The sequence below is a fragment of the Lepus europaeus genome, chromosome 5, assembly GCF_033115175.1.
Source record: "Lepus europaeus isolate LE1 chromosome 5, mLepTim1.pri, whole genome shotgun sequence".
Taxonomy (NCBI): domain Eukaryota; kingdom Metazoa; phylum Chordata; class Mammalia; order Lagomorpha; family Leporidae; genus Lepus; species Lepus europaeus.
Window position 1 is genome coordinate 125,570,320 of NC_084831.1, and position 27,875 is coordinate 125,598,194.

Consider the following 27,875-nt stretch of genomic DNA (forward strand, 5'->3'; position numbering starts at 1 on the left):
CAAAATACACAAAATGCTATCTTTAGAAAGAATTTTACAGTTGCAATCCATAGACTAAGAATCCACTGTATAAAGAATCCACTGATATCACCTGGAACATAACATATGAAATCCTTCCAAAGTTTGTGTGGCAAGTGGCATGTGATGGTGTGGGGGATTCTTAACCAGCACATAAGGCAATAAGAACCAAAGTTATTCTTGAATATAGTTCCTTTTCTGCTATCTTCCTCCCCACCCAACAAGATTCCAGATCTCATAAAAACACAAATGATACAAATAGAATCAGCCCATTTCACAACCATCTCCAAGAATCTTTATCTTACAAAGGAGAACTTAAAGACTGGATAGTGGTAACGGAAGTTGAGACCCTAAAATGATCTCTAGTCTAAATGGATAAAGTTGCATTAACTGTAGTGGTATTAATATTTTTCATGCGTCCCTGCCTCTCCTAAAAAGATGTGAATGAAAAGTTATCAAAAGAAGGCTTAAATTTCTGTATCTGTGCTGTCATACTATTATGAGGGACTAGGTACAGAAATCAAAAAAAGAACTCTAGATTCCTAACTTCCTGGTCCTGATTCAATTTAGAAGGAAATTAGTGGCTGCACTGTAATGCAGCAGGTTAAGCTGCCACCTGCAATGCTGGCATCCCATACAGGTTTCAGTTTGTGTCCCGGCTGCCGCACTTCTTATTTGGTACCCTGCTAATGTTCCTGGGAAAATAGTGGAAGATGGCCCAAGTGTTTGGGCCCCGGCTATTCGTGTGGGAGACCTGGAAGAAAATCTTGGCTCCTGGCTTTGGCCTGGCTGTTGTGACCATCTTGGGAATGAACCTGCAGATGGAAGATCTCTCTCCCTCTTTTCCCTGTAACTCTTTCAAAAGAAAAAAAAAAAAAAAAAAAAAAACCACAAACTTTATTAAAAAATAAAGAAATGAGACCTTTTCATAATTTTTTTTGATCACTGTGGAGATCGGCATCTTGGAAAAAGTGGTAAAATTGCCGCCTGGGGCACCAGCATCCCATATGGGTGCCTGTTCGAGTCCTCCATTTCCCTTTTTTTTTTTTTAAGATTTATTTATTTTATTTGAAAGTCAAAGTTACACAGAGAAAGGAGAGGCAGAGAGAGAGAGAAAGCAAGGTCTTCCATCTGCTGGTTCACTCCCCAATTGGCCGCAACAGTCAGAGCTGCGCCGATCCGAAGCCAGGAGCCAGGAGCTTCTTCTGGGTCTCCCATGTGGGTGCAGGGGCCCAAGGACTTGGGGCCATCTTCTACTGCTTTCCCAGGCCAGAGCAGAGAGCTGGATTGGAAGTGGAGCAACTGCACTTAGAACTGACGCCCATATGGGATGCCGGCGTTTCAGGCCAGGGCGTTAACCCACTGCACCACAGCACCGGCCCCAGGGCTGCTTCACTTCCAATCCAGCTCCCTGCTAATGTACCTAGGAAAGCAGCAGAGGATGGTCCAAGTGCTTGGGCCCCTACATCCACATGGGAGACCCAGAAGATGCTCCTAGCTTCGGACCAGCACAACTCTGGGCACCGTGGCCATTTGGAGAGTGTACCAGCACATGGTTGATCTCTGTACGTCTCTCCCTCTCTCTAACTCTTTCAAATAAAATAAATAAATAATTTTTTTTTTAAAGGAAAGTTATAAGAGGTGGTTGACATGGCCCAGTAGTTTAATAAGCTGCTGACTGGGATGCCCACATACCATATTGGGATGCTGGATCCAGTCCTGGCTACTCTACTTTTGATTCAGCCTCCTGATAACGTGCCTGAGATGGTAGCAGGTAAGGGCCCCTAAGAATTTTGGTCCCTGCCACCCATGTGAGAGATTCAGATGGAGTTCAAGGTTCCTGGCATCAGCCTGGCTAAGACTTGGCTGTAGCAGTCATTTGTGGAATAAATCAGTAGATGGAAGATCTCTCTGTGTAAGTATATGTGTGTGTGTGTGTGTCTCCCTGTCACTCTACCTTCCAAATAACAGATAAAAATTAAAAATAGAGAAAGGTTAAAGGGTAACTCCAGCATAGGTGAAAAATGTTGTAGCATACTGCTCAGGTGTGGTAACACAGAGGCTAAAATGAAGGAAGCAATAAAAAAAGGAACTTACTGATGGTCAGTTTAAGAATACACTTAGAAATACATATATACGAACATTTAACATTCTCTATGTTCTCTGATCATGAACCACACTGCTTTGAGCCATGTTCAGAAAACAACCCTTCGTGAGCACTCATAAAACACACATTGAGGGGCTGGTGCTGTGGTATAGCAGGCTCAAGCTCCAGCCTGCAGCGCTGGCAATTCATATGTCCTGTCTGCTCCATTTCCAATCCAGCTCTCTGCTCTAGCCTGGGAAAGCAGTAGAAGATGATCCAAGTCCTTGGACCCCTGCACCCACATAGAAGACCCGAAAGAAGCTCCTGGCTCCTGACTTTGGATCGGCTCAGCTCTGACCACTGCAGAACCAGAGGAATGGAAGACCTCTCTCTCTAGCTCTACCTCTCTCTGTAACTCCTTCAAATAAATAAATCTTTACACACACACACACTCACTCACCAATAAAAAGTGAATTAGAAAAATGTGTTCCAAAGCAAAATGCAAAGAAGTGTAAATTAATATATCACTCATTCTAAGTTATATGATGTGTAAAGAGAACAGAAAGTGTTTAAGTGTCTTCCATGCATGAAGCATAATCTAAGAGCTTTACCTGGGTTACCTCATGTAATACTAACAATGAGCATGTGAGGAAAATGGTATTATCCCACTTTTAAAGATGTAGAGGGGACAGTGCTGTGGTGCTGTGGGTTAGGCCATTGCTTGAGACATCTATATCCCACACTGATGTGCTGGTTTGCGTCCCAACTACTCTGCTTCTGACCCAACTCCCTACTAATGTGCTTGGAAAGGCAATGGAAGATGGCCCGAGTACTTGGGCTCCTGCCTCGCCTGTGGGACACCAGGATGAAGGTTTCAGCTCCTGGCTCCTGCCTTTGGCCAGGCCCAGCCCCGGCAATTGCAGCCATTTGAGAAGTGAACCAGCAGGCAGAAAAGTTCACTCACTCTTAATGTCTCTCCCTCTCTATCACCCTGCCTTTCAAACAAACAAACAAACAAATCTTTTTAAAAAGATGTCAGAATTAAGAATCAAAAAAGTTCAGGTAATTTATTCAAAGTCACAAGGCTAATAAATCTTAGCAGTTATTTAACTGTAGTCTGTCAATCTCTAAAAAATTGTACTTTTTCTTTGATCTCTGACATACACATACATATACATACACACACACGCACACACACACACACCATCTCTAATAACTGTATTCCAGCCCATAATGAGCATTTTCTACTCCAGGTTACCACACAGAATTAAAATTCATACCAATGTCACTCAAACTTTTTCTACTATAAATCATAAAGATATTAACAATCAGTCAGGTTTGCTCTTCCAGTCATTCAGCTGTTCTGTCCACAGCACCATCCTCTGCTACCAGTAACCTAAACAGACTTAAAACAAAAACAAAAAAAAAAAAAAACTACACTTAGGGGCAGACATTAAGCCATAGCTCAGGAGACCCATATCCTACATTACAGTGCCTGGTTCGAATCTTGACTACTCTGCTTTGGATCTGCCAATGAACCTGGAAGGCAGCAGATGACAGTCTAGGTGTTCCTACCAGGAAACCCAGATGGAGTTACAGGCGCCTGGCTTTGACTTGGCCCAGCCCTGGCTGTTATATGTATTTTTGGAGTGAACCAGCAGATGGAAGACTGACCTCTCTGTGTGTCACTTTACCTTTCAAATAAACAACAACAACAACAACAACAACGACAAAAAAAAAACAGAAGGAAGAAAAAAATCATAAATTTAAAAAATTACATCTATAAGTATGTTCTCATTTTGAAAGCAGCCCATGCTGAATGCACAGCATGATTCTTCTGCTACCCATCAATTCCTCAGTCCAGTTAGTATCCATCATTTCATTTTTTTACCCAAAATTTCCCATTATGTCCTGAAAAGTTGGAACTCTGTGCTAGACTGGCCTCAGGCACCAACTAAGGGCAGCATCACTCATAACCCTTCAGCTAAGTGACAAGCAGCTAAATAGTCTCCTCAAAATGGCAAAGGATGACAACCCAAAGCCTCAAAGGGGAAGAGACCTGATTTTACAAAAGGCTGACCAGAACTCAGGCAAACTCCCTCTCAGGTCTGAACACTTTGAGAAGTATGATCCACACAAAGGAAATTAAGCTTGCAAAAGTAATTTAACCAGAACTGGAACACAGTCATGAACAATACCCAAACTCTTTGGAAAACTGTAGAAGGAATTTTATGACTTCAGTGGTCAGCACTTGAGCATCAGGGCAGGGTCTGTCTTGAACTTAGGAATTTAAATGCCTTCAACTCCCACTCACCTTTCCTCCTTTTATCGCGGAAGTAAGGCCAGGCTGAGCTCCTGAGCAAATAGGTCTGGAGATTCACTGAAGGGCTGAGAACAGTTAAGTTTACATGGAAAAGGTGTCTCTTCTACTAAACATAATAAAAATATTTACGATCACATTTTAGTATTTTTTAGACCACCTAAGAACTATCTAAAACCAGAATAATTTATCTAATCCGACTAGTGAAAAATCACCACCCCACCACCATCCCCCCCCCCCCCACGGAAATAAAATGAACCAACCCGAGAATCAGAAGCCAGGCAATTTATCTCCCAGCTCCATTAAAACTAAAAGTCACTTAAAGGAAAACGTGAATCTTTGCAACGCTAAACCATAACCAAACAACCTCTCAGCAAGAAGCCACAGAGCAGGGGGGGAAATCCCGCAGAGAATGTGATAGCGCTAGTGCCGGTTTGTTTACAGACTCCAGCAACAATCATATGAGTCAGAAATCCAAGCCACCAGATGCTTTCCAACTAACAGGGACCAAACGGGGCCGTCCTAAGGTGTCCCTAAAGATTTGGAGGTGAGAGGGGGTAAACGAACAGAATTATACGCTAAAGGTACAAGACCAGACGGCAACAACTGACTCCCAGATTCTTGGACCTCGGCCTTCCGTACAAGGTGCTGGGCCTGAGAACTTAGGCTGGGGGAGGGGACGCAGTGCGCGGGGGCCTTGAAGTGACAGCGAGACGCAGGTGAGCCGCGTCCCCCAATCTAAGGGGGGGGAATGGGAACGCACAAATGGGTCACCCGACGAAGCAAGACGTCCCTGTGAACTGTGGGGCTGGCTCTTGGGGACAATCCCAAGGCTGACCTGAGCAAAGGGCAACCAGTTCTCCCGGCAGTGATTCAGGCCAAGGGAAGGAGAACACCTGAGCCTGGGAGCTTGGGAGAGGAATCAGACCCATGCTAAGGGGGAATCGGCCACGGAGAGGGGGGCAGGCCGAGCCGGAACGAGACACAGACCGGGTAGGTCAAGGGGGGAGGGGGGGTCCGGCTGGGGCAGTTACAAGCACGGGAGCCGGCGAGGCCCAGCAGCCTGCTTCCCGTCTTGGGTCATCCTTCTGCCAGTGGCTGCTCCGACTGTTCCAGGCCCTGCCGCCCCGTCCACTGCCGCCACCAACGCCGCCGCCATCTTACGCTGGCCAGCGGCCGCCACCACCACCGCCTCCGTTCTCTGCGCTTGCGCCTGCGCCGCCACGCTTTCCGGCCCGTTTGCGACGATGTGCTCGAGAAGACTGAGGGAAGAGTGGTCGCGCGAGCTCGCGGCTCCCAACCCTCCTCGAAGGACGCAGAAGGGGCGGGGCCTACGGCCAACGGAAAACACAGCAAGGGGCGCGTGCGCATTACCGAGGAACCGAAGTTGTTTTCCTAGCGTGATAGCCAAAACAAATGCGGGTTAGGGGCTTCCCAGAATTGTAGTGGACGTAACCGGACACCTTGCACAAGGGACTGGCGGGGTACTTCCTGGGTGCCTTCCAGTCTCGCCGTTTTTAAGCCATGGAAACGAGCAATGCACGCCAGATTTCTTTAAGACTGTACTTCCTTATATGGTTTCTATACTTCTGAGACCCGCCTCCCCCTTAAGACCTCCATTTATCCATATTTAAAGGGGAGCTCGGAAGCTTGAAGTGCAGCTAAGCTATGCAGGAGGCTCTTTCCTAAATCGGTGGGGTGGCGAGGGTTCCCAAGGTGGTGTAGGGTGACTTTGTGCACTCTGCGTGGTTCTGACACCTAAAGAAAGGGTGCCCAGGACTATTCCCTGGTGCCAGGCTAGCGGATTTGATTACCAGAAGGCCCCGGTGTCCCTTGCACCGCCTCTACCGCTACCGTCCTATCCCACAGACACCTACTCTGGTACAGTGTATAGGGGCAGCCAGAGTGCCTTTCTAAAATGCAAGGTAATATTATTCCCCTGCTCAAAACCTCTAATTGCTTCCCATCACAATTTTTAAAAAATTATAGTGGCTTCCTTTGAAGGCTCTCCCTAAATCTGACACCATCTCTGATTTCATCTCCCTAACTTTTTGCTCTAGTCTGTCACTCCGACCAAAGCATGCTTCAACCCCCTCCCCCGTGTTTTTTTTTTTTTTAAATGTCCACCTGTTACATTTTTATTAGACGATGTCTCCACTTAATCAGGTCTCTATTGGAATGCTACTTCCTGAGGGAGGCAGCTCTTGACTATTCCAACTAAAATGGAAACACACCATCATTCTCTGTTCTCTTATTCTCATTTTTTTCATACCATGTTTTACCTATAATATTTAACCCATGATTTTGTTTGTAATCTAGCTATGAGGTGTTAAGGGCAAGGACTTTGTCTTTTTTATCTTTGTAATCTCAACACCTTTAGAACAGGACTAGAGCACCAGTGGTTATTTAATGCCCTGCCATCTTATACATTCTTTTCTTTACTCTGTCAACAACTACGCATCGAATTCCAATTACATGACAGCCCCTGTTGTAGGTGTTGGGGCTGCAGCAGTGAATAAAACAAACCAAGATTGATTCTTGCATTCATGGAATTTATTAGCATAGGGGCTAGGATTGTAGTAAGAGACAGACAATCACATTAAGTTATAAAAAGTACTGTAGAAGAAAGTAAAGCAGAAAGCAGTGAATGAAACTCCATTAGTGCAGGGGTTGGAAGTTAGGGCAAGGAGAGACCCACAGACACAGACAATAATATAAAGTAACAAAAAAGTACTGTAAAGGAAAATATAGTGGGGTAAAAGTGGGTTACCATGGTGGGTATGCTCTTTTACAAAGGAAGTTTGGGAAAGGCTCCTTGATTGAGATGATGTTTGAATAAAGATACAACATGAAGACAGTGAGCCATACACAACTGGTAAAGAACAATCTAGGCAGAGGGAATAGCAAAGTAATTACCCTGAAGTTTGAATGTGCATGGCAAGGAAGCCACCATGGAAAAAGAGCAGGTAGGAAATTGGATTGGAGAAACATGGGAGCCAGATCACTCACAAACTCAGGATTTTTTTTTTTTTTTGAAAGTGTTTGTAATCTGATGTTTGTATTAAATGTATATAGGCGGAACAAACTCAGGATTTTATCCTAAGGGTGCAGGCAAGCCATGGGGGAGGGCTCTGAGCAAGAGTGACATGATTTGATTTATAATTGAAGAGGCTCACGCTGGTTGATTCTTTAAGAACTGCCTGCAGGAAGGCAAAATAAAGCCAAAAGAGCAGCTAGGAAGCTATTACAGAAGATCTGCAAAACTAGTACTATTGCACAGAAATGGCAGGAAGTGGGTAGACTCAGGATGTACTTTGAAAATAGCATAGAGGGGACTTGCTATAGATTGAATGTGAGGTGTAAGATAAAGAAGAATCAAGTTTTTTGACTTGTACTAGATAATTAGTAATGCCACTTTCTGAGATAGCAACACATATTGGGGACAGGAGCAGAGCTTTAGGGGGAAACATCCAGCTCCAATTTGTCTGTTTATCAGAGAAAGAGTGCAAGCGAGCACTTCCATCTGCTGGTTCATTCCCCAAGTGCTTGCAGCCAGGAACTCAATGCAGGTCTCCCATCTGATGGCAGGGAACCAACCACCTATGCTAGCACCTGCTGTCTCCCAGCTGTGCATCAGAGCTGAGACTTCAGTCAATCCACTGATATGGCACGTGGGCATCCTAACCAGAAGCTTAACCTTAGCCAAATTCCCATCCCCAGCTCTATTTTAGATATGTCAGACTGGAGAGGTCTATTAGATTTTCAGATCTACTGAGTGATAATTGGAAATGTGAGTCTGGAGCTCACCAAAGAGGGCAATGGTGGTATAACCTGGAGAATCAAGGGTCAGCAGTGTGGCACAGCAGGGTAAGCTACCTCCTGCAACACCTGCCTGGGCACTGATCTGAGTTCCAGCTGTCCACTTCTGATCCAGCTCCCTATTAGTGTACCTGGGAAAGCAGCAAAAGATGGCCCAAGTACTTGGACTCCTGCATTCTATGTGGGAGACCCAGATGGAGTCCCAGGCTGACTTTGGCCTGGATCAGCCCCAGTCTTTGTAGCCATTTGGAGAGTGAACCAGCAGATGGAAGATCTTTTTCTGTCTCTCCTTCTTTCTCTGTAACTCTGCCTTCAAAATAAATGAATATTAAACAAATTGAGTCAATAAGTTGTAAATAATATAGATAGCCATGGGGTATGGAGAGCTCAGTTACTGTGGAAGACATGCAATCTAAAGACTGACACCTCTGGTCCTGAGGCATTGCAATTAGTAGAGGTTAGAGAGGAGGAATATCCAGCAAAATGTAAAAAGAGCAGTCAGCAATAGAAAGCAAGAGAGTTAAGTCTTATATTGCAAATTAAAAAAAAAAAAAAGTCTGAATAAAGATCCTATACACTGTCATTCCTGCTCAAGAAACTGAGGTTAAGCTGACTGAAAACTGACCAATGGATTTGAAAACATGGAGGTTAAGACTTTGACATTAGCAATTTTAACAGAGCTATAGGGATAAAAGCACCCCCTCCCCATCCATGTTCTGGTGTTTGTACCCAAGGTTTGTGGACACATTTCTGTTACCAAAAAAATCAACTGCAATTAGCATTAAATTTTCCCTTTCTTATTTGAGCTTCCCTGTTCAATTTGAAGTTGTATGATCATTATCCCTTCAAGATATCCAGTCCCACTGATTTCTGTGACATTGTATTCCATGGATCTATTTATGTGTTTCTGGCCATCTATTTCATTAGCGTCTCTTCTTCCCCTCCCACTCCTCTTCTTTTTTTCCTCCCTTTTTCCCCATTTGAGACACAGAGCTCACATCTACTAGTTCACTCTCCAAATGCTCATGATGGCCCTGAAACCTAGAGTCAGGAATTCAACCCAGATTTCCCCCAAAGGTGCACGAACTCATCACTTAGTCATCACTGCTGCCTCTCAGGGTCTGTGTTAGCAGGAAGCTGGAGTCAGATACCAAAGCCAGCACTCTGAAATGGGATGTGGTCATCTTAACCACTAGGCCAAATGGCCACTCCTTCCCCTTCATTCCACATGTTCTTTCAAAGTGGTCATATCCATTCTCACACTTTAAACTACATCCACATAATGATGGCTCCCATGTCTTTATTTTTAACTCAGGCTTTCTTTTCGAACTTTGCACTCACACACCTGCTGGTCAGTAGCACTTGTTTTTTTATTTTTTAAAACAGATTCATTCAGATATAATTCACATACAATTCATAGTGTACAATTCAATGGCATTAAATTTATTCAGACATATACAACTACCACCAGTCAATATTAAAACATTTTCATCAGCTTAAAAAAGAAACCCAAGGGCAGGAGTTGTGGCACAGCAGGTTAAGAGCTTCTTGGGCTGCTCACATACCAATTCAGAGTGCCTGAGATTCAGTCCCTCCTCTGCTTCAGATCCAGCATATTGTACATGCTGGATGGCAGCAGATGATGGCTCAAGTACTTGGGTCCCTGCCACCTATGTGGGAAACCCAGATGGAGTTTCTGGCCCCTGGCTTCAGTCTGTCCTAACTCCGGTTACTGTGGCCATTTGGGAAGTGAACAAGCAGATAGAAGTTCTTTCTGTATTGCTCTTTCAAATAAATAAAAATAAAATAAACTTTAAAAAAGGAACCCAGCACCCTTTAGCTATCATCTCCCCATCTTCCTATCTTTCCACCCAGCACTAAGAAACCATTAACCTATTTTTTGTCTTACAGACTTCCATACTCTGGACTTTGCTATGTATAGAATCATAAAATACGTTGTCTTTTATGACTGGCTTCTTTGCCTTAGCACAGTGTTGTCAAAGTCCATGAATATGGTAGCACTTGTTAGTACATTTCTTCTTATGGCCAAATATTCCATTCTATAGACAAAGTGCTTTATGTATTCACCGGATGATGGACACTTGGATTGTTTCCACCTTTTATTATGAATAATCATTTCTATAAACATTTCTATACAAGCTTCTGTGCAGACAGACCTGTTTTCATTTTCTTGGGTGCATACCAAAGAATGGAATTGCTGAGTCATATGGTTAATTCTATATTTAACCATTTGATGAACTGCCAGAATGTTGTCTCAAGCAGTTGTACCACTTTACATCCACAGCAGCAACATACGAAGATTCCCATTGTTCCTCATTCTTGCCAATACTTTTCTTATTCCAGTCGCTGTAGTTGATATGAAGTGATATTTTTCTGTGGTTTCTGATTTGTAGTTCTCTAATGATTAATGATGTCCAGCATCTTTTCATGTGCTTATTGATCACTTTTATATATTATCTGGTCTATTCAGATCCTTTGCCCATTTTTAAGCAGGGTTATTTTTATTACTGAGTATATTTTTTAGGTACAAGTCCCTTATCAGATTTGTGATTTGCAAATATTATCTCCTTCTGTTGGGTTGTCTTTTCACTTTCTTGATGGTTATCTTTTGAAATCACAAAATATTTACATTTTGATGAAATCCAATTTATTTTTTGTTGTTGCTACTTGTACTTTTGGAGTTATATCTAAGGATTCTTTGCAGAATCCAAAGTCGTGAAGGTTTACTCCTGTATTTTCTTCTAAGGGCTTTGGTTTTAGTTCTTATGGGCCTCTGATCCTTCTCTCTCTCTCTCTCTCTCTCTTTTTTTCTTTTAATTTTTGTAAATGGTATAAGGATCAAACACCATTCTTTTGGATACGGCTACCTGGTTAACCACTTTTTGGAAAGACTATTTTTCCACACTGGATGGTCTTGGCACTCTTTCGAAAAATCAGTTGATCACAGATGCTTTTTTTCTGGACTCTTAATTCAATTCCATTGATTTCTATGCCTGTTTTTGTGCCAATACCACACTCTCATCATTACTTGTAGTAATTTCTGAAATTGAGTGATGAGTTGTCCTATCTTATTTTCAAGATCGATTTATTTCAAGTCCATTCCAATTTCATGTGAATTTTAGAATCAACTTGCCAGTTTCTAAAAAGTCATTTAGGGATTCCAATAAAGACTGCATTAAGGGCTGGCGCCGTGGCTCAACAGGCTGATCCTCCACCTTGCGGCGCCGGCACACCGGGTTCTAGTCCCGGTTGGGGCGCCGGATTCTATCCCGGTTGCCCCTCTTCCAGGCCAGCTCTCTGCTATGGCCCGGGAAGGCAGCAGAGGATGGCCCAAGTCCTTGGGCCCTGCACCTGCATGGGAGACCAGGAGAAGCACCTGGCTCCTGGCTTCGGATCAATGCGATGCGCCGGCTGCAGCGGCCATTGGAGGGTGAACCAACGGCAAAAAGGAAGACTTTTCTCTCTGTCTATCTCTCTCACACTATCCACTCTGCCTGTCAAAAAAAAAAAAAAAAAAAAGACTGCATTAAATGTGGATATTTTTTTGGGCAGTGTTGCCACCTTAACAATGTTAAGTCTTCTGATCCATGAACGTGGATGTTTTCCCATTCTAGAACTTTTTCTTACAACTATGTTTTATAGTTTTCACAGTATAAGTTTTGTATTTCTTGTTAAAACCTGAGCTTTTTCAATGCTATTGTGAATGGGACTATTTTTTTGACTTTCTTTTTGTATGCTCATTGCAAACAGAACAGAACTGTTTTTTGTATACCGTTTTGATATCTTGCAATCTTGCTGAACCCCTTTAGTTCTAATAAGTTTAGTAGATTCCTTAGGTTTTTCTATATGTAAGATAATGCTATCTGTGAATACAGTTTTATTTTTTCCTTTCCAATCTGGATGCCTTTTACTTATTTTTATTGCCTAATTACCCAGATTAGAATTTTCAGTATAATGTTGACTAAAAGTAATGATACTGGATATCTTGTCTTGATCTTAAGGGAAAAGCATCTGGTCTTCCACCAATAAATATTTCAACTCTTGAGGTTGCTTTTTTTTTTTTTTTTTTTTTTTTGACAGGCAGAGTGGACAGTAGAGGGAGACAGAGAGAAAGGTCTTCCTTTTTGCCGCTGGTTCACCCTCCAATGGCCGCCGCGGTAGGCACGCTGTGGCCGGCGCACCGCGCTGTTCCGAAGGCAGGAGCCAGGTACTTATCCTGGTCTCCCATGGGGTGCAGGGCCCAAGGACTTGGGCATCCTCCACTACACTCCTGGGCCATAGCAGAGAGCTGGCCTGGAAGAGGGGCAACCGGGACAGGATCGGTGCCCCGACCGGGACTAGAACCCAGTGTGCCGGAGCTGCAAGGCGGAGGATTAGCCTACTGAGCCGTGGCGCCGGCCTTGAGGTTGCTTTCTATTCTGGCCAGTGGTACTTCAGAATTTTAAAACTAAACTCATCTTTACCTGCTGACAAACCCAAAGTGCTCCCATTCTTGTTATCTCTTAGTTGGTACCAGTATTTACCAGTTTTAGGTTGGATTCCCTGGAGGCAGAGTCTAAGCAAGGATTCTGTGCAAATGGTTTATAGAGGTAGTGCTCTCAAGTAAAAACTATAATTAAATGAGGGAAGCAAGATAGGACAGAAGAGAAAGTTAGGCAAATATATAGGTTAAGGTGCTAAGGCGTGAACTCTGGAACATAAATGGCACATTTGCCCCACCCTGAAGAAAGGGGGGGGGGCAGATCTTGTACCTCGGTATCATTTGCTGATAGAGCAATTTCTGATTGTCTGTCATCACTGTCAAAGCAATACCTACCAGAATCCTGACTTCTTTGTGGAAATTGACACATTTCCAAGAATGTCCAGAAGTGGCTCTGTTGACACAGAGTAGTTCTTAAAAGAAGAATGCAGCAGCCCTCACTCGTAGGCTTAAGGGGATCTGGACAGGATACCAACTATGCCCTGGTATACTCTACATGTGGCACTGCTCATATCCATTTGCTTGTACATTAAGTTCACTCCATCTAGGCAGGCACTTTCTCCAGCATTCCGGTTAGTCACAATTTCTGTGAACACTTAAAAAAGGAGTTGCTGCACTTGGTTCTGAAGCTATAAAGGATATTCATCATCCTCCTTCTTGACCACCCATTCTAGTTTCAGCTCCCTCTAGACTAAGTTTTATGCTGACCCAGGTGGCTTACCTGGTAGTGACTCAGATCCTGGTCCCTGAAGATTCTCAGCCCTGGTGACCATGCCCATTTACTTTTTTTTTTTTTTTTTTTTTGACAGCTAGAGTTAGACATAGAGAGAGAGAGAAAGGTCTTCCTTTCGTTGGTTCACTCCCCAAATGGCTGCTATGGCTGGCGCTGCGCCAATCCGAAGCCAGGAGCCAGGTGCTTCCTCCTGGTCTCCAAGCACTTGGGCCATCCTCCATTGCCCTCCCGGGCCACAGCAGAGAGCTGGACTGGAAGAGAAGCAGCCGGGACTAGAGCCCGGTGCCCATATGGGATGGCAGCGCCGCAGGCAGAGGATTAATCAAGTGAGCCACGGCGCTGCCCCCCCCCCCCCCCATTTACACTTAAAACTAGGTATGGGAGAACCAAGAGATATCATAGAGAACACTTTGCATCATACTTTCGTCTTTTCCCATTTTATAGTAGCAGTTTTATCTCCTTAGAATGAACAAGTCAATTATACTGTGGCAGTAGGGTTTTTTTCTTTGCCTGTTAAGTCTGCTGAACCCAGAGTGATCAGATGACAACCACATCTTTAAGTTTACTGAGATTCTTTTGTAGTACCTTATGGAAGCCTATCCATTTTGGGAACTAGTACCTCTAGACCTCCAGAGCTTCAAGTTGCATGGACAGGAAGCACAAATTCCTCAAGCAGACTGCTAGGAATAGTGTCAAACAGGATCACTCTTACTTCCACTCCTTGGTTCCAGAGCCTACTGGTGATAAAGCACCCTATGAAGTAAGTTTATTCTGCATTGTGAAAGACATGCCTTGCTTACACAACTGCCCCTTCAAAATGTCATCCCACTGCTCCACCAGGCCAGTACATCCTGAATGAATCTGGTAGGATCAGTGGACCCTACAGCCCACTTGACTATAGTATGTGCCCACTGCATGCCTGCTTTGCCTTATTCGATGGCATTATGTTGGACCTCATAGCAATAGATCAGATATTTATATTAAGTCCTTGGATGGTAACACTGATTAAGGTACTGTAGACAGGACAAACAAAATGTTTCAATCCTGGCGAGGGTAAATGTTTGCCTCTTTCAAACAAGAAAGTCTCAGTGTAATCAACTCACCACTAAGTAGCTGATTATTCTCCTTGAGTATTACTGAATTGGGGGCTCACAGTTTTCGATGTTTAGCTTTGGCAACAGCTAAATCAGCCTCTGTTAACAGAAGAGTCCATGCTAATAAGCCGATGAGTCTCCATCTCTGTCACCATGGTGACTATAAATATATGAGCTTTCTTTTTTTTTTTTTTTTTTAACTTTTTGATAGGCAGAGTGGCTAGTGAGAGAGAGAGGCAGAGAGAAAGGTCTTCCTTTTGCCATTGGTTCACCCTCCAATGGCCGCCACGGCTGGCCCGCTGCAGCCGGCGCACCGCGCTGTTCCGAAGGCAGGAGCCAGGTGCTTCTCCTGGTCTCCCATGGGGTGCAGGGCCCAAGCACTTGGGCCATCCTCCACTGCACTCCTGGGCCACAGCAGAGAGCTGGCCTGGAAGAGTGGCAACCGGGACAGAATCCGGCACCCCGACCGGGACTAGAACCCGGTGTGCCAGCGCCACTAGGCGGAGGATTAGCCTGTTGAGCCACGGCGCCGGCCAATATATGAGCTTTCTGTGCAAGCACTGGATAACTGAGGTACTCCTGACCCAATCATCCTAACCACTTGCTTGGCTGGTGAGTACTTGAATAGGTGCCAGTCACTGATCCATCCAAATGTTCTTCATTAAACGTTGACCTTTGAGAACCTTAACCAACCAACTCACCAGCAGTGTGGGTTCATATATAGCCTTATCTCCAGCCACCATTTCCTCCAAAGTAGACAATCAAGTATACTGCCTGAAGCCCCATACACTGAAGATTTCTTCTCTGATTGTCTTTCAGGGCCACTCTTGAGTGGGGCTACAGTGAAAAGCTGTGTCTGGCCTGCCCCAGCATATTAAACCAACCAACCTATTCCTCAACTAAACATGACTTTTTTTTTCTCTTCTATCAGATAGTTGAAGGAATTCTCATGTGGCCATTAGATATGAGTTGACAGAAAGGTGGTAACAGAGCTAATCCTGAGGTTCCTTGTTACCTCTGCCACCAAATTTGCTTGGGCTGCTTCTTGAATGTACCATTTCCATTTTTAAGATGGACAGCTACTGTTGTCCACACAACCTTATCATTTGGCTGAGCTGATGATAACTAATTATATAGGCAACTATCAGGGCCTAACAGCATACCAGGAGATACTTTTCAAATGGTAAAATTTTCTTTGCTGAAGACACCATAATTTACTTTGGAATCCTGAAGGTCTGGGCTGGAACTCCAACTGGAGATTGCCAGGGAATCCACACTGCATCTTTTCCTGCAACAGAGACCTCTAGTACTATGGAATTTTTCAAGTTATATGGCTTCCTGGACCTACCGCAGAATCTTTTCTTGCATCCCAAGTGCAGAAAATATGCCTCCAAAAACTGTAACGGGCCTGCAATAACCTGTCCTTTACTTCAGATGGCATATGCCAGAATGCTCCAAGACCACTGGACTCAAATTTCACCAATGTGGCAGCCCCCTGCCATTTCTATAGTTTTATCTCCCACTGTCTTGAGAACACATGTCACACCAAGGATTCCAGAGTACTGACACTGCTGAAATTCCAATCGTGCAACTGGTTAACAGTCAGCATGCACATGGTGCTAACAAAGGCAACAATTAACACTTCTTGGTCTTCATACCTGATTAACGTAACCGTAGGGGATGGTGTTTGTTGCACTGGTTAGGAGGCTGGCATCCCACACTGGGGTGCCTGGTTTGATTGCTGGATCCACGTCTGATTCCAGCTTCCTCTAATATACATTCTGGAAGGCAGTAGACAATGATTCAAGTACTCAGGTCCTTGCCCCTCAACTGAGAGACCTGAACTGAACTTGGACCTCCTGGTTTTGGCCTGGCCCAGCCCCCCAACTGTTGTGGGCATTAGGGGAGTGAATCAGCGAATGGAAGAGATCTGACTACCTTTCAAACAAATTTTTTTAAAAACTTAATTGAAAAATTAAAAAAAGATGAAATTGCTCCTAAACATTAGAGCAAAACAAAAACAAATATCTTAAGTTTTTAAAAACCCCAAAACCTCAATACACCAAATGTGATATTCTGTGGAATGTCCAGGTTCCTTCAGCCTATACTATGACAAGGGGAGTATTAACATATCTCTAGGTCAAGACTGTGAAAATACAATGGTACTCTAAAAACTTCATGGAAATGGGGTTGAAAGTTCATTTTCATCACCTGTTACCTCTCAGGATGCATTAGCAGGAAGCTAGATTGGAAGCAGAGTAGCCGGGATTGATCCAGCACTCTGTTACGGCGGCATTCTAAGCAGTAGCTTAAACCTGCTGTGCCACAATGCCTGCCCTTACATTATCTTTCAATTCTATTTTTACCATGAACTTTTTTGAAGGTTTCTCATATTGCTGTACATCCTTGCAAATACCAGAATGCTTCTGATACTCCTTTCTGATAGTGTTCAGATCAGTGATAATATTCACTAGATTAGGGATTCACATACCTTGCTTTCGAGAGTTAAGCGTAGCCATTAGACCTTTGCTATGTTAGGATCCTATCACCTCATCACTAATAGGGAACTAAGTTCTTTAGCACCTTCCACTTGGCTCAATCCACAGAAATAGCTAATTCCAAACTTCTCAAAGATGCTGGCACCCTTACATCAGATAGTAAATAGTTGAGGTTTTACAGGCTATATGGTCTGTCATAACTGCTCCATTTTGCTATTGTAGCACAAAAACATCCACAGACAATATGTAAATGACTGTCAATAAAATTTTATTAACAAAAATAGGCAGTGGACCAGATTTGACTTGTGGGATATAGTTTGCTGATCCATGTGCTAACAGCCACATACCTATACCAGAGGCTGTGTTACTCTGTCCAGTAAAGAAACCACGTTGAAGAACACTGAAATTGATTACTTCTGGCTGTTTGCCAATAGTCCATTGTCATCCACCATAAGCCATGTAGTTGTTGCAAAGGCCCAACAGGTGAAACAAATGAAGTGTATGATCCTTTAGATCTTTAAGGGTAGAAGTAATCTCTGCCACTTCTCACACAGTACCATTTTTAATATTTATTACCTTGGCAGATGTGGGAATGTTTCAGGAGCTGCTTCTAGGTCTTTTTGCCAACTGCTAAATATGTTCATTTTGATTACACATCTGGAAACTGGAAAATGACCTGAAAGTGAGCTTCAGGATCCACTGAGACATACTTGGGTCAGTACTGATTATCTGGCCCCATATTTCTTAATGAGAGCAGGGCTGGGAGTATTGTGAGTATAGGCACTGAGGTGGTGTTTTGGGTCCCTGAGCATCAGTGGCAACTCAGATCCTGTATCTCTGTTTCCTAACTCAAGATCTGGGTATTCTTCTTTCCCCACTGTAGGATTAACAGAGTAAATGGTTCTCTTTAAATTGATAGTTTGTGTGGCTGGCATGGTGATACAGCAGGTTAAGCCAAGACCTGCAACATGAGCATACCAATATGAGCACTGGTTTGAGTCCCAGCTACTCCACTTCCAATGCAGCTCCCTACTAATATGCCTGAGAAAAGAGCAGAAGATGGCCTGTCATCCAGGTGGGAAGAAACCTGGATGGAGTTCCAGATTCTGGGCTTCAGCCTGGCTTAGCCCTGACCGTCGCAACCATTTGAGGAATGAACCAGAGGATGGGAGATTTGTCTTTCCTTCCCTGTCTCTCCCCTTCTCTCTGTAACTCTACCTTTCAAATAAATATATCTAAAAAAAGAAAAAAAAATTGATAGTTTGTGAATCTAAGAACAGTCTCATGCTTAGAAACTGGGCAAGAAATTGTGATTTTTTTTTTTTTTTCCACTGAAATTATTATCTCAAACCTTCTCTCCTTGGCTGCCTATTTGGCTTAGAGGACCTGCACATTCTATTAGTCATCTCCATTTTGACCTTGTTACCCTTATAGAAATTCACTTACCTTGCTCCCAGGAGTTAAGTGTTGCCACTCTGGCCTTTGCTGTCAGCCATGATCTTATTAGGTCCATTGCTTTTAGGGCAAACAGTTCTTGAACATCTTCCATTAGCTTCAATCTACAAAAATGGCCACTTCTAAACTTTCAAGGATGCTAATACTCCTTCATCAGTGCCTTTCCTAGTGTCTTTATTTTAAAAAAATTTCTCAGGCCCTTCTGAAGAATCTGGTCAACTGATACCTTTTCCAGTGTTACATAACATTCAGTTTTACCTGCCCATTTCATCAAAGCCTTCTGGTCCTCTTCTGTATGTTCTGCCATCTCCACTTTCTTTAAAGTGGGCCACCATTTTTCCCAGGCTCCCCAAAGCCAACAGTATAAAACTGCCTTGTGGGGCTTTTACAACATGCTTCAGAATCACAGAAAAATGTCCCCATTATCACAATTTCTGCATAAATTCGTGTTAATTCATTAAGACATCCAAACTACTATAAGTTTTCTACCTAACATACACAATTTTTTAGCAAATAAACACTTCCTTTGAGAGCAGCAAAAATATTCCATATGCAACTTAAATCTAAGCTTTGTAATGGTTATTTTTAAGCAGCAAAGAAGGCTATAAGAATGCTAGAGATGTCCTTACAGTGATACATTCTTGCTGAAGAACAAGTTCTCTCAAAACAACTCTTGTACAGAAGTACAGACATGTTATCCCTTTGATTACGATCTATGGAGATACTCTAAGAAGGGCCCTAGAGCAGTGCTACTCATACATTGATGGTTTGCAGACTTTTGTTGGTCTGAAACAGTTTTTTACCAGTCTGTGACATGAGGAATTAGAAATCAAGAAACTTCTTAGCATTTGACGTTGTATGTATCCAACTACATGACCAGTGGACTTACCCTGCTGAAGAGAGTCTGGATAGTCTTAGGTGTTGCCAAACTTAGAGAGTAGGAAAGCACAGAGTGCAAACTGTATACCATGTGTAAACTGTATATCATGGGCAATGGAATTGCATATTGATATGAAGGATTAGCTGTTTCAGAAACAAAAAACCTAGTCCTCTACCACACAGTTTGAAAAGGATTGCTCTACAGTACCAAGCTCCATTCCACTACAAGTGCTAGAATCATTCAAACAGTTATTCTGGAACAGAGCCATCTTGAGGTCAATTTGCTCTTGTTCAATCAAAGTAACAATGAAAATAAATGCACTGGGGACACAGCTAACATGGATCAGGGCATCTACTTAGATTCCCGGCCAGGTCAGCAAAAGTGAGAATTTTAACTAAGACAATGAGCACAAGGAACAGGACCCATTTGTTCTTCCTTCCTCCTCGCTATCCTTGTCTAGTTTTTGGCTGTAGCTTTAAGGAGAGAATTTTGGAATTTAGACCCCATGGCCAGCATCACAAGTCTGTATTTTTCCCATCTCTCACAGAGTACAGGAGTTCACATTCTAACCTGGGCTCTCCCATGCTTTGGTAACTTATAGAAAGTGGACCTTCTCAAACAACCTGGGGCCTCAAGATCATTTCCTTCTTTGCCAATACCACAGAAGGTGTGGGATCACTACAGGGGGCAGGGGTGGGGTGGGAGGTCTGAACCCACAGGAAAGGGGCATGTCAGAATACCAAGCCGCTCTGACAAGAGTCATTTTCTGAATAACAATAACTGGTCATTCATACATTGAGCAGAACAGAGCCTCACCCAACATATGGCAACCAAGGTCTGTAGATCCACTGGGAGCCACAGAAAGGGCAAGGTCAGCTCAAAGAGAAATAATTTACAATACAAGTCAAAATATATTGCTAACACTAGTGTGAAATGTTGAAATACAATGCCAAGTGAAGGGCTTTCCAGACTGAAATACGGCTGTCCAGTCTCCTTTGCCAACTCAGGGGCAGACTGAGTTCTGCAGGCAGGTGGTAGTGGATCCTGGAGCCAAATGTTACAGAACACTAGTCTCCTAACATTTCTCACTGTGCATCTTACAGAAGCTGAGGAAGATCAGAAAAAGACCTAGATGAAAAATAGGCCACACTCTCACTCACAATATTTATTAGACACTGCCCCAAAGGGCCTGCAGGAAAGGGAACCCAGGCTACGTCCCTCCCCCTTTCCCTTCCTGAACCAAGGATTCTAAGGGAACTGGGTGTATTAAATAAGTCAGAATGTATTTGGGAAGAATGGTCTTTTCATTTCTCTGATCTGATACTACCATCAAGTTTTCCAGGGACAGAAGGAGTCAGTGAGAGGTGGATGAACTAGATAATAAGAAAAAACGATGGGCCCTTCTTTGTAATAGCTTGGACTCAGCAGGGTTGGAATAAACAAGTATCTTACAGTGGGTGGTAAGAGGACAGGCAAAAGAAGGCAGTCAAGGGCTGGGCTCACCCAGACCAAACAGCATAGTAGGAAAGACCAGGTAATAACTCGAGTTCTCGGGTTGGAATAGGGAGTTGAGGGCTCAGCACCTAGAGAGAGGAGAATCCCAGGCTTCTCTTCTAACTCCACTCTGATTACACGCAAAAGCCCTTTCTCTTCGGGGAATTCACAATAGTTTGTCTAAAAGTTAGAGGACATAGTGACAGACTTACAGCCCCAGCCCAGGCTAAGTCTCTCCCCATTTTCATTCTGCCTGAGAAAACTGTAGAAATACAGAATCTCAGAACTCTGCCCCTACTCTCTAGATAAAAGAGGGAGTAGAGACAAGGCGCAAAGACCCTGGGCATCAGTGTGGCCACATACAACATTTTGGAGTGAGAGGAAGACACATGTCCTCAAAGAGATGCCTTCCTTCACCTGGCAGCCGGGCCTTTGTTAGCAGCAAAACCACAAGGCAGTAGGGCTCACAGAAATGGCCTGCAGAGCAGATCCTATTCCTAGGAAGAGGAAAAGCCTCAGGTGGCATGGCACAGTCTTGGATGGGATGAGAGGCCAGTGGGCAGACTGCTCCAGCAGATGACATTACTGCCTCAGTTCCCAATGGTTCTGCTGACTCCAGATGTTCCCCATGGCTGGGACTCAGGGAGCAACACGTGATGTGTTTCACATGATCAGACACTGTTCACCACTGGCACCTGGTGGGCCCGACAGATTGAGGGCATCCAGGTCAAAGTTGAGGCCAGGAGGCTGGAGAAGAGATGAAGGGATTCAGATAACTCATATTTCAGGTCAGAACTTCTGAAGGTCCATCCCCAGTAGCCACAATCATCATCTTAGGTAGAATCACCAGAGGTTACAGAATTTTGGAAACTGGGCTGAGATTAGTGCTTAGGAGAAAACATACTCACCATCTCCCCAGCCAGTTCTTTTGGAGGATGGCCCAAATCCTGTAGCTGGAAAATGAGGAAAGAGGAACATGAACTAGAGGAAACTCTCAGAAAGGACAGGAATCTGATTAGTGCTCTCTCTGATCACGTGGTCTCTGGTCACAAGGCCTTGCTGGTGCTCCTTCTTCCAGCTGGGCTTAGTAGCACAGCATCATTCCCAGACACCTCCTCCAGTGGACACTCATGTGGACAGCACTGACAGGCAGATGGCAAGAGGGGGCCCTACCTGCTGCATAAGATCCAGCACCATCTCAAAACGAGCCTTCTGGGTGGCCTCATTGTCTGTAGGTGTCTCTGCCTCAAACTGTTCACATATTTTGCCCATGACACTGTGCTGCTCCTGGTATTTTTCATACTGCTCTGGGGGTAGAGATTCCCGGTGACTCTGTAACCATTCTGGATACTAATGAAAGACAGAACATGTGGGGAAAAAATTAAGCGAACAACTGACAGGAAAAGATAACAAGAACAATACATTTTACATTTGTAAATTTTCAATTTTACATTTACAAATTTTACATTTGTAAAAAGGAGGGGAGACACAGAAATAAGCAGTGCATCATGAGGAGTAGGATGGACTCCAGCCAGATCATTTGCCTATATTAGCATTTATGGTCACCAGAGATTGGCAAAATATTTCTGTGCAGGGACAGATAGCAAATATCTCAACATACATTCCTCCCGGATTCATAGCCATGAGGAGCTTAACCACAACTGTTTTGTGTCACTTCTACATTTTACTGCTTCAGTAAAACTATCAGCTCTTTGATGGGACTGTCATTTAAACTACTCTCAAACTATTCATGATATAAAGCCAAAGAATCTTCGGTGAATCCTTGTTGGAGAAACCAATGAAGACAGAAGTGTAAGAAGGTGGCCAGGGGCCGGCGCTGTGGCGTAGTGGGTAAAGCTGCCGCCTGCAGTGCCGGCATCCCATATGGGCACCAGTTCAAGACCTGGCTGCTCTACTTCTGATCCAGCTCTCTGCTATGGCCTGGGAAAGCAGTAGAAGATGGCCCAAGGCCTTAGGCCCCTGCACCTGCGTGGGAGACCTGGAAGAAGCTACAGGCTCCTGGCTTGGGATCAGCACAGCTCCGGCCTTTGTAGCCAATTGGGGAGTGAACCAGCGGATGGAAGACCTTTCTCTCTCTCTCCTTCTCTCTGTTTAACTCTTTCAAATAAATAAATAAACCTTTTTTTTTTTTTTTTTTTTTAATTTTTGACAGGCAGAGTGGACAGTGAGAGAGACACAGAGAGAAAGGTCTTCCTTTTGCCGTTGGTTCACCCTCCAATGGCCACCGCGGTGGGCGCGCTGCGGCTGGCGCACCGCACTGATCCGATGGCAGGAGCCAGGTGCTTCTCCTGGTCTCCCATGGGGTGCAGGGCCCAAGCACTTGGGCCATCCTCCACTGCACTCCCTGGCCACAGCAGAGAGCTGGCCTGGAAGAGGGGCAACCGGGACAGGATCGGTGCCCCGACTGGGACTAGAACCCGGTGTGCTGGCGCCGCAAGGCGGAGGATTAGCCTAGTGAGCCGCGGCACCGGCTAAATAAATAAATAAATCTTTAAAAAAAAAAAAAAAAAGGAGGCCAGCCCTGTGGTACAGCAGGAAAAGCTTGTGACACTGGCATTCTACATTTCGATGCCAGTTCAAGTCCTAGCTGCTCCAATTCTGATGCAGTTCTCTGCTAACATGCCTGGGAAGACAGCAGGTTATGGTTCAAATACTTGGACTCCTAACACCCACACAGGAGACCAGGATAGAGTTCCTGGCTCCTTGTGTTCAGACTGTCTGGCACTAGTCACCGTGGGCATCTGGGGAGTCAACCAGCAAATGGAGGAGCTCTCTTTCTGTCTCTCCTTCTCTGTCACTCCACCTTTCAAATAAAAAATTTTTTTTATTTTAAAAAGAGATTGATCAGACAATCCCAGAGTCTTGAACCAGTTTACAGAAAACTGGAACTAAAAGGATTCCCGCCACACCCTACAGCCTTCTTTTATTTTTTTTTATTTTATTTTTTTTATTTTTATTTTTTTGACAGGCAGAGTGGACAGTGAGAGAGATAGATAGAGAGAAAGGTCTTCCTTTTTGCCGCTGGTTCACCCTCCAATGGCCGCCGCGGTAGGCGCGCTGCGGCCGGTGCACCGCGCTGATCCGATGGCAGGAGCCAGGTGCTTCTCCTGGTCTCCCATGGGGTGCAGGGCCCAAGGACCTGGGCCATCCTCCACTGCACTCCCTGGCCACAGCAGAGAGCTGGCCTGGAAGAGGGGCAACCAGGACAGGATCGGTGCCCCGACTGGGACTAGAACCCGGTGTGCTGGCGCCGCAAGGTGGAGGATTAGCCTATTGAGCCGCGGCGCCGGCTATACCCTACAGCCTTCTTAAAAGATTTATTTATTTCAAAGGCAGAGTGACAGAGGGAGGAGAAACAGAGATTTTCCATCCACTGATTTGCTCCCCAAATGGCCGCAACAGCTAGGGCTTGGCCAGCCCAAAGCCAGGAGCCCAGAACCCCAGGGCCCAAGTACTTCCTAGGAGAATTAGCAGATTGCTGGATAGGAAGTGAAGTATTTGGGACTTGAACTAGCTTTCTGATATGGGATGCCCATGTCACAAGCAGTTTAACCCACTGTTCACAACAGTGGCCCTAGGATTTCCCCATCTTCCCCAGACATTCTCAGTGTGGTAGCTGTGTTCTCACACGGACACAACTTCCCCACTCTCCAACTCTTCCCACGCCAAATAAATAAAGGAGAAAAAACAGAAGGACTTGTGCACTTGTCTACTCTAGTAGACAAAGTAGCCCATATGAGTTGCTATGATACAGAGCAAGGGGAAAAAGCAGAAGTGGAAGTTCACAAACCTTTTCTGTGATCTCCTTCAGTGATGGATATAGTACATCCTTGGACAACAGGTTCTGCATAATACTCTGCATGATGGGGAGAATGTTCCCTTCTCCATCCCCTTCATCCATGCCCAGCCCTTCCATGGCCTTGGTCAGCTCCTCTTCTGACATGCCTGAGTTCTAGATAGGACAAGACAGAGATGAGTAGGTATACTGTCTTCTCGGGATCCTCGCCGCCGTCTCAGGTGGTAGAGAAGAACCATCTAAAATTGTCTATTACAAAACAGTGAGGAGGGGCCAGACGGAGGATGATACACACAGGAGCCAGCATTCTGATGACGCAGCCGGTGAAGTGTGCGGACCACAAGCCCTCACCTGAAGGTCAGTGGCGTTTTTGGCTAGTCCACTTAGTGTCTCCTTCAGGCAAGAAGTAAATTCTTGTTGGGAGGTCGCATCACTGCCTAAGAAAGATCAAAAGGGCCAAGATCACTTAGGATTTTAACCATTCCCTTGCCTAGACTGACCTGGTTTCCAGCTTGGATACCAAGGACATGAAGCACCAACTAGTGAAATCTTTGAATATTCTACAATTATCTTCACGATCGGTTCACAGTTTTACATGACTCCTTATCACTTTAGTCTCTGTAATGGAAACAGTTTTGAAAAATCTTTTCTATTACTTCCCAACCTAACTCATCTCTTCCATTAAGCAGGATTCTCATCCCTTCACCTGTGGCCTCACCCCACCTCATGGCTAGGACATCATGATAGCTATCAATTTTGCTAAGAATTCTGGTGTCCTCGAGCAGCAGACTTAAGAGGTCTGCTTAGACAGCCCCATTTTCTGGGGTCCTTACCCACTCTCCCGGCAGCTTCTGAGAGCTTCTGGAACTGCTCCACCAGGTGGGGCTCTTCCTCAGCCAACTCCTTCATTGCTTTCTCAAACTCTGCAGTGGCTTGGGAAGCCAGCTCACTGTCAAACAGCTCCTGGAAAAACTTCTCTTGGGAGGCGAAAAGGGCATCCTGCAGAGGAGGGGCAACCACAGTACCTCTTACAGCACTGCACTTTGACCTGGCCTCTGACAGAAGCCACAGGTAGTAGCTCTCGGAAATGCAGCGCCTCCCTCCTACCCACCTCCACAGGACACTCTAACCATCTATCCCAGTAAGGCATCTGGCCAGTGAGGGAAGGGTACAGGACAGCATACCCACCCAACCATTTAAACCTACTTTCTTCCCAAGGAGGTTCCTTGAGATTCTCCCACTCAGCCTCAAGTCCCTGTTTCACAAGGGCTGAGGCCTGCAACAGCACCCAGCGATCTGAGGCCAAGGCACCCTTCCCCGCCTCCCCTCTGGCCCAGAGGGGCCTGCCCCACCTCTGCTCAGGGCTGCATGCCCATCCCCGCCCCCTCCCTTAAGGGACTAGAATGTATACTTTGGCAGTGTCTCCTGGCGATCTCTTCTGGGGCCCCGATGCATCGGGGGCCGTGGTGGTAGGAAGGGGTGCTGGGGAGGGTTTGGCTTTATCGAAATCATCAAGAGCACCTTCAGAGACAAGAGACACGGTGTGTGTGTTGGGGACGGATGAGGCTGTAAGGCTGGCTGGTTTCTGGGCAAAGCATTAGGAAAACGATCTTTCATATTGCCAACTTTCTCAGTTTTTTTTTTTTTTTTGTCTCCCCTACCCAGCCAACCCATCAATAAGCATCCCACTTAGACTGCCTAATTTACTGAGCTCAAACAGGAAGAAATTCCTTAAGGTGGAAAAAGCATCCCTTCAGAGCTGCAAGGAAAGGGTTACAGTTCTGCACAGCCATCTCCACGCACATACTCTAATGATTCCCGAGAAATTCCATACAAACATCCCACAAGAGCAGAGACCTAGGTGTCCTCACTCCCCTGAACACACTCTGGAACGCTAAAGGGGATAACCTCCGGCAAGAAAGCACCAGATGTCCCACCTGTTTCCTGTTGGACTTGGTGCTAGCACAAACTGAGGCTCTCCCTCTGTACTCGATGGCAGGGAACTCAACTTTCTTACCCTCCAACTGAGTTCTCCCTTTGGTTTCTCCCTCTGCAGATAGCCATCTGCCCATTCACTTGGCACTTGGCACGCCTCACTGTTCTGTTCATTCTTCTGCCTGCCCACATCTCCGTGATTGGCTAAGAGATAGCAGTAAAATCACCTCTGCCCTGAAGAGCCTGTGTTGTCACCACCACTCTGCCTGCCAAGCCTAGGGAGAGGGCCAAGCCCCACTCAGGGCAGGAAAGCAACAGAGAAGCGAAGGACAAGGCTAAGGGAGAAAAGAATCCCCACGCTCTTTCAGGAGGGTGCACTACCTTCCCCCCGGGGACTACCGCATCCTCAGTTTCTCAAATAGGAAAGGAGTTTGCTTGAACTAACATGACCGAAGAACTGCAGCAGGGGCCGGGAAAGGAGAAAGGTCTGGGAGGAGACAAGAGTTTTTGTGTTAGAGATAACAGAATGGCACGATAAGAGTTAACGTAGGCAATCCGTGAATGTTCAGTTAGCCGCCCGCCCACCAAGGGCCAAAACTGCTGGGGGCAGGGAACAAGTTCGACTTCAAGAACTTGGTAATAATCAAAAGCAAAGGCAGGTTAGCGGGGGATCAAGAAGCACAGCCCTGACAAGGCCGGTTACCACTAGGCGAGCTCCCCAGCTGCCGCCACCCAGGAGCGGCCCGGTGACCCAGAGATGGAATCAGGGGTCGCAGTCAGAACTCCGCCCCCGTCCAACCTTGGCAGTCTCTCCCGCTCAGCCCCAAATATCTCAGGTCCACTTTACCCTCTGAATGGGTCCCCCATTCTCGCCCCCTTGGAGCCATTCCCATTATGGGCTCTTACTTTCCAGAAGCTCCTCCAATTCCCGGTCCGCTCCGGCCGCGGCACCACCGCCTTCCTCTGCGGCCGCCATCTTGCTACCTCCGGCTTGCCGTAGGAGGAGGACACCGGCGCCGCGAGCCCCGCCCTCGCCCCCTCCCTCGCCCCGCCCCTTCCCGGCAGCCGCGGGTATTATTGGCCAGTGCAGAACCGCCCTCTTTAAAGGGACAGGAAGGTTTGGAATTGTTTTTGTTGTTTTCTCTCTTGCCCAGGACCGTTGAACCACGGGGAAGGGGAACTTAGTGTTGTGCTCTGCCTTCAGTTTCCCACTTTACCTAAATGA

At 45.3% G+C, this 27,875-nt stretch overlaps 2 protein-coding genes across 12 annotated transcripts in view; both read right to left on the reverse strand.

The window, feature by feature from the left end:
* Nucleotides 1-5,710, reverse strand: part of DCAF8 (DDB1 and CUL4 associated factor 8) — a 55,255-nt gene extending 49,545 nt beyond the window's left edge. For 2 of the 11 annotated variants that reach the window (XM_062192563.1, XM_062192562.1), the window contains exons 1-2: nt 5,589-5,710; nt 4,419-4,492 (exon numbers count right to left, since the gene is read on the reverse strand). The gene's annotated coding sequence lies outside the window, so the exon portion shown is untranslated. The other 9 variants (XM_062192560.1, XM_062192564.1, XM_062192556.1 and 6 more) reach the window with 8 other exon arrangements.
* A 14,844-nt stretch (nt 5,711-20,554) lies between these two features.
* Nucleotides 20,555-27,662, reverse strand: PEX19 (peroxisomal biogenesis factor 19). The gene is made up of 8 exons (XM_062192570.1): nt 27,557-27,662; nt 26,127-26,236; nt 25,549-25,714; nt 25,067-25,152; nt 24,710-24,871; nt 22,072-22,248; nt 21,807-21,851; nt 20,555-21,645 (listed from the first exon to the last, which is right to left on the reverse strand). Exons 1-8 carry the CDS (start codon nt 27,624-27,626, stop codon nt 21,562-21,564), a joined length of 900 nt encoding a protein of 299 aa, XP_062048554.1. The 5' UTR covers nt 27,627-27,662; the 3' UTR covers nt 20,555-21,561.
* Between the last annotated feature and the right edge of the window lie 213 nt (nt 27,663-27,875).

Excerpts from the sequence above, each read along its gene's own strand:
- PEX19 (XM_062192570.1), bottom strand. The coding sequence starts at position 27,626 with ATGGCGGCCGCAGAGGAAGGCGGTGGTGCCGCGGCCGGAGCGGACCGG. Across the intron at positions 26,237-27,556 it reads ATTGGAGGAGCTTCTGGAAA|GTGCTCTTGATGATTTCGAT; the intron begins GTAAGAGCCCAT and ends TTGTCTCTGAAG. Across the intron at positions 21,852-22,071 it reads TGCTGGATCTTATGCAGCAG|CTACAGGATTTGGGCCATCC; the intron begins GTAGGGCCCCCT and ends CTCATTTTCCAG.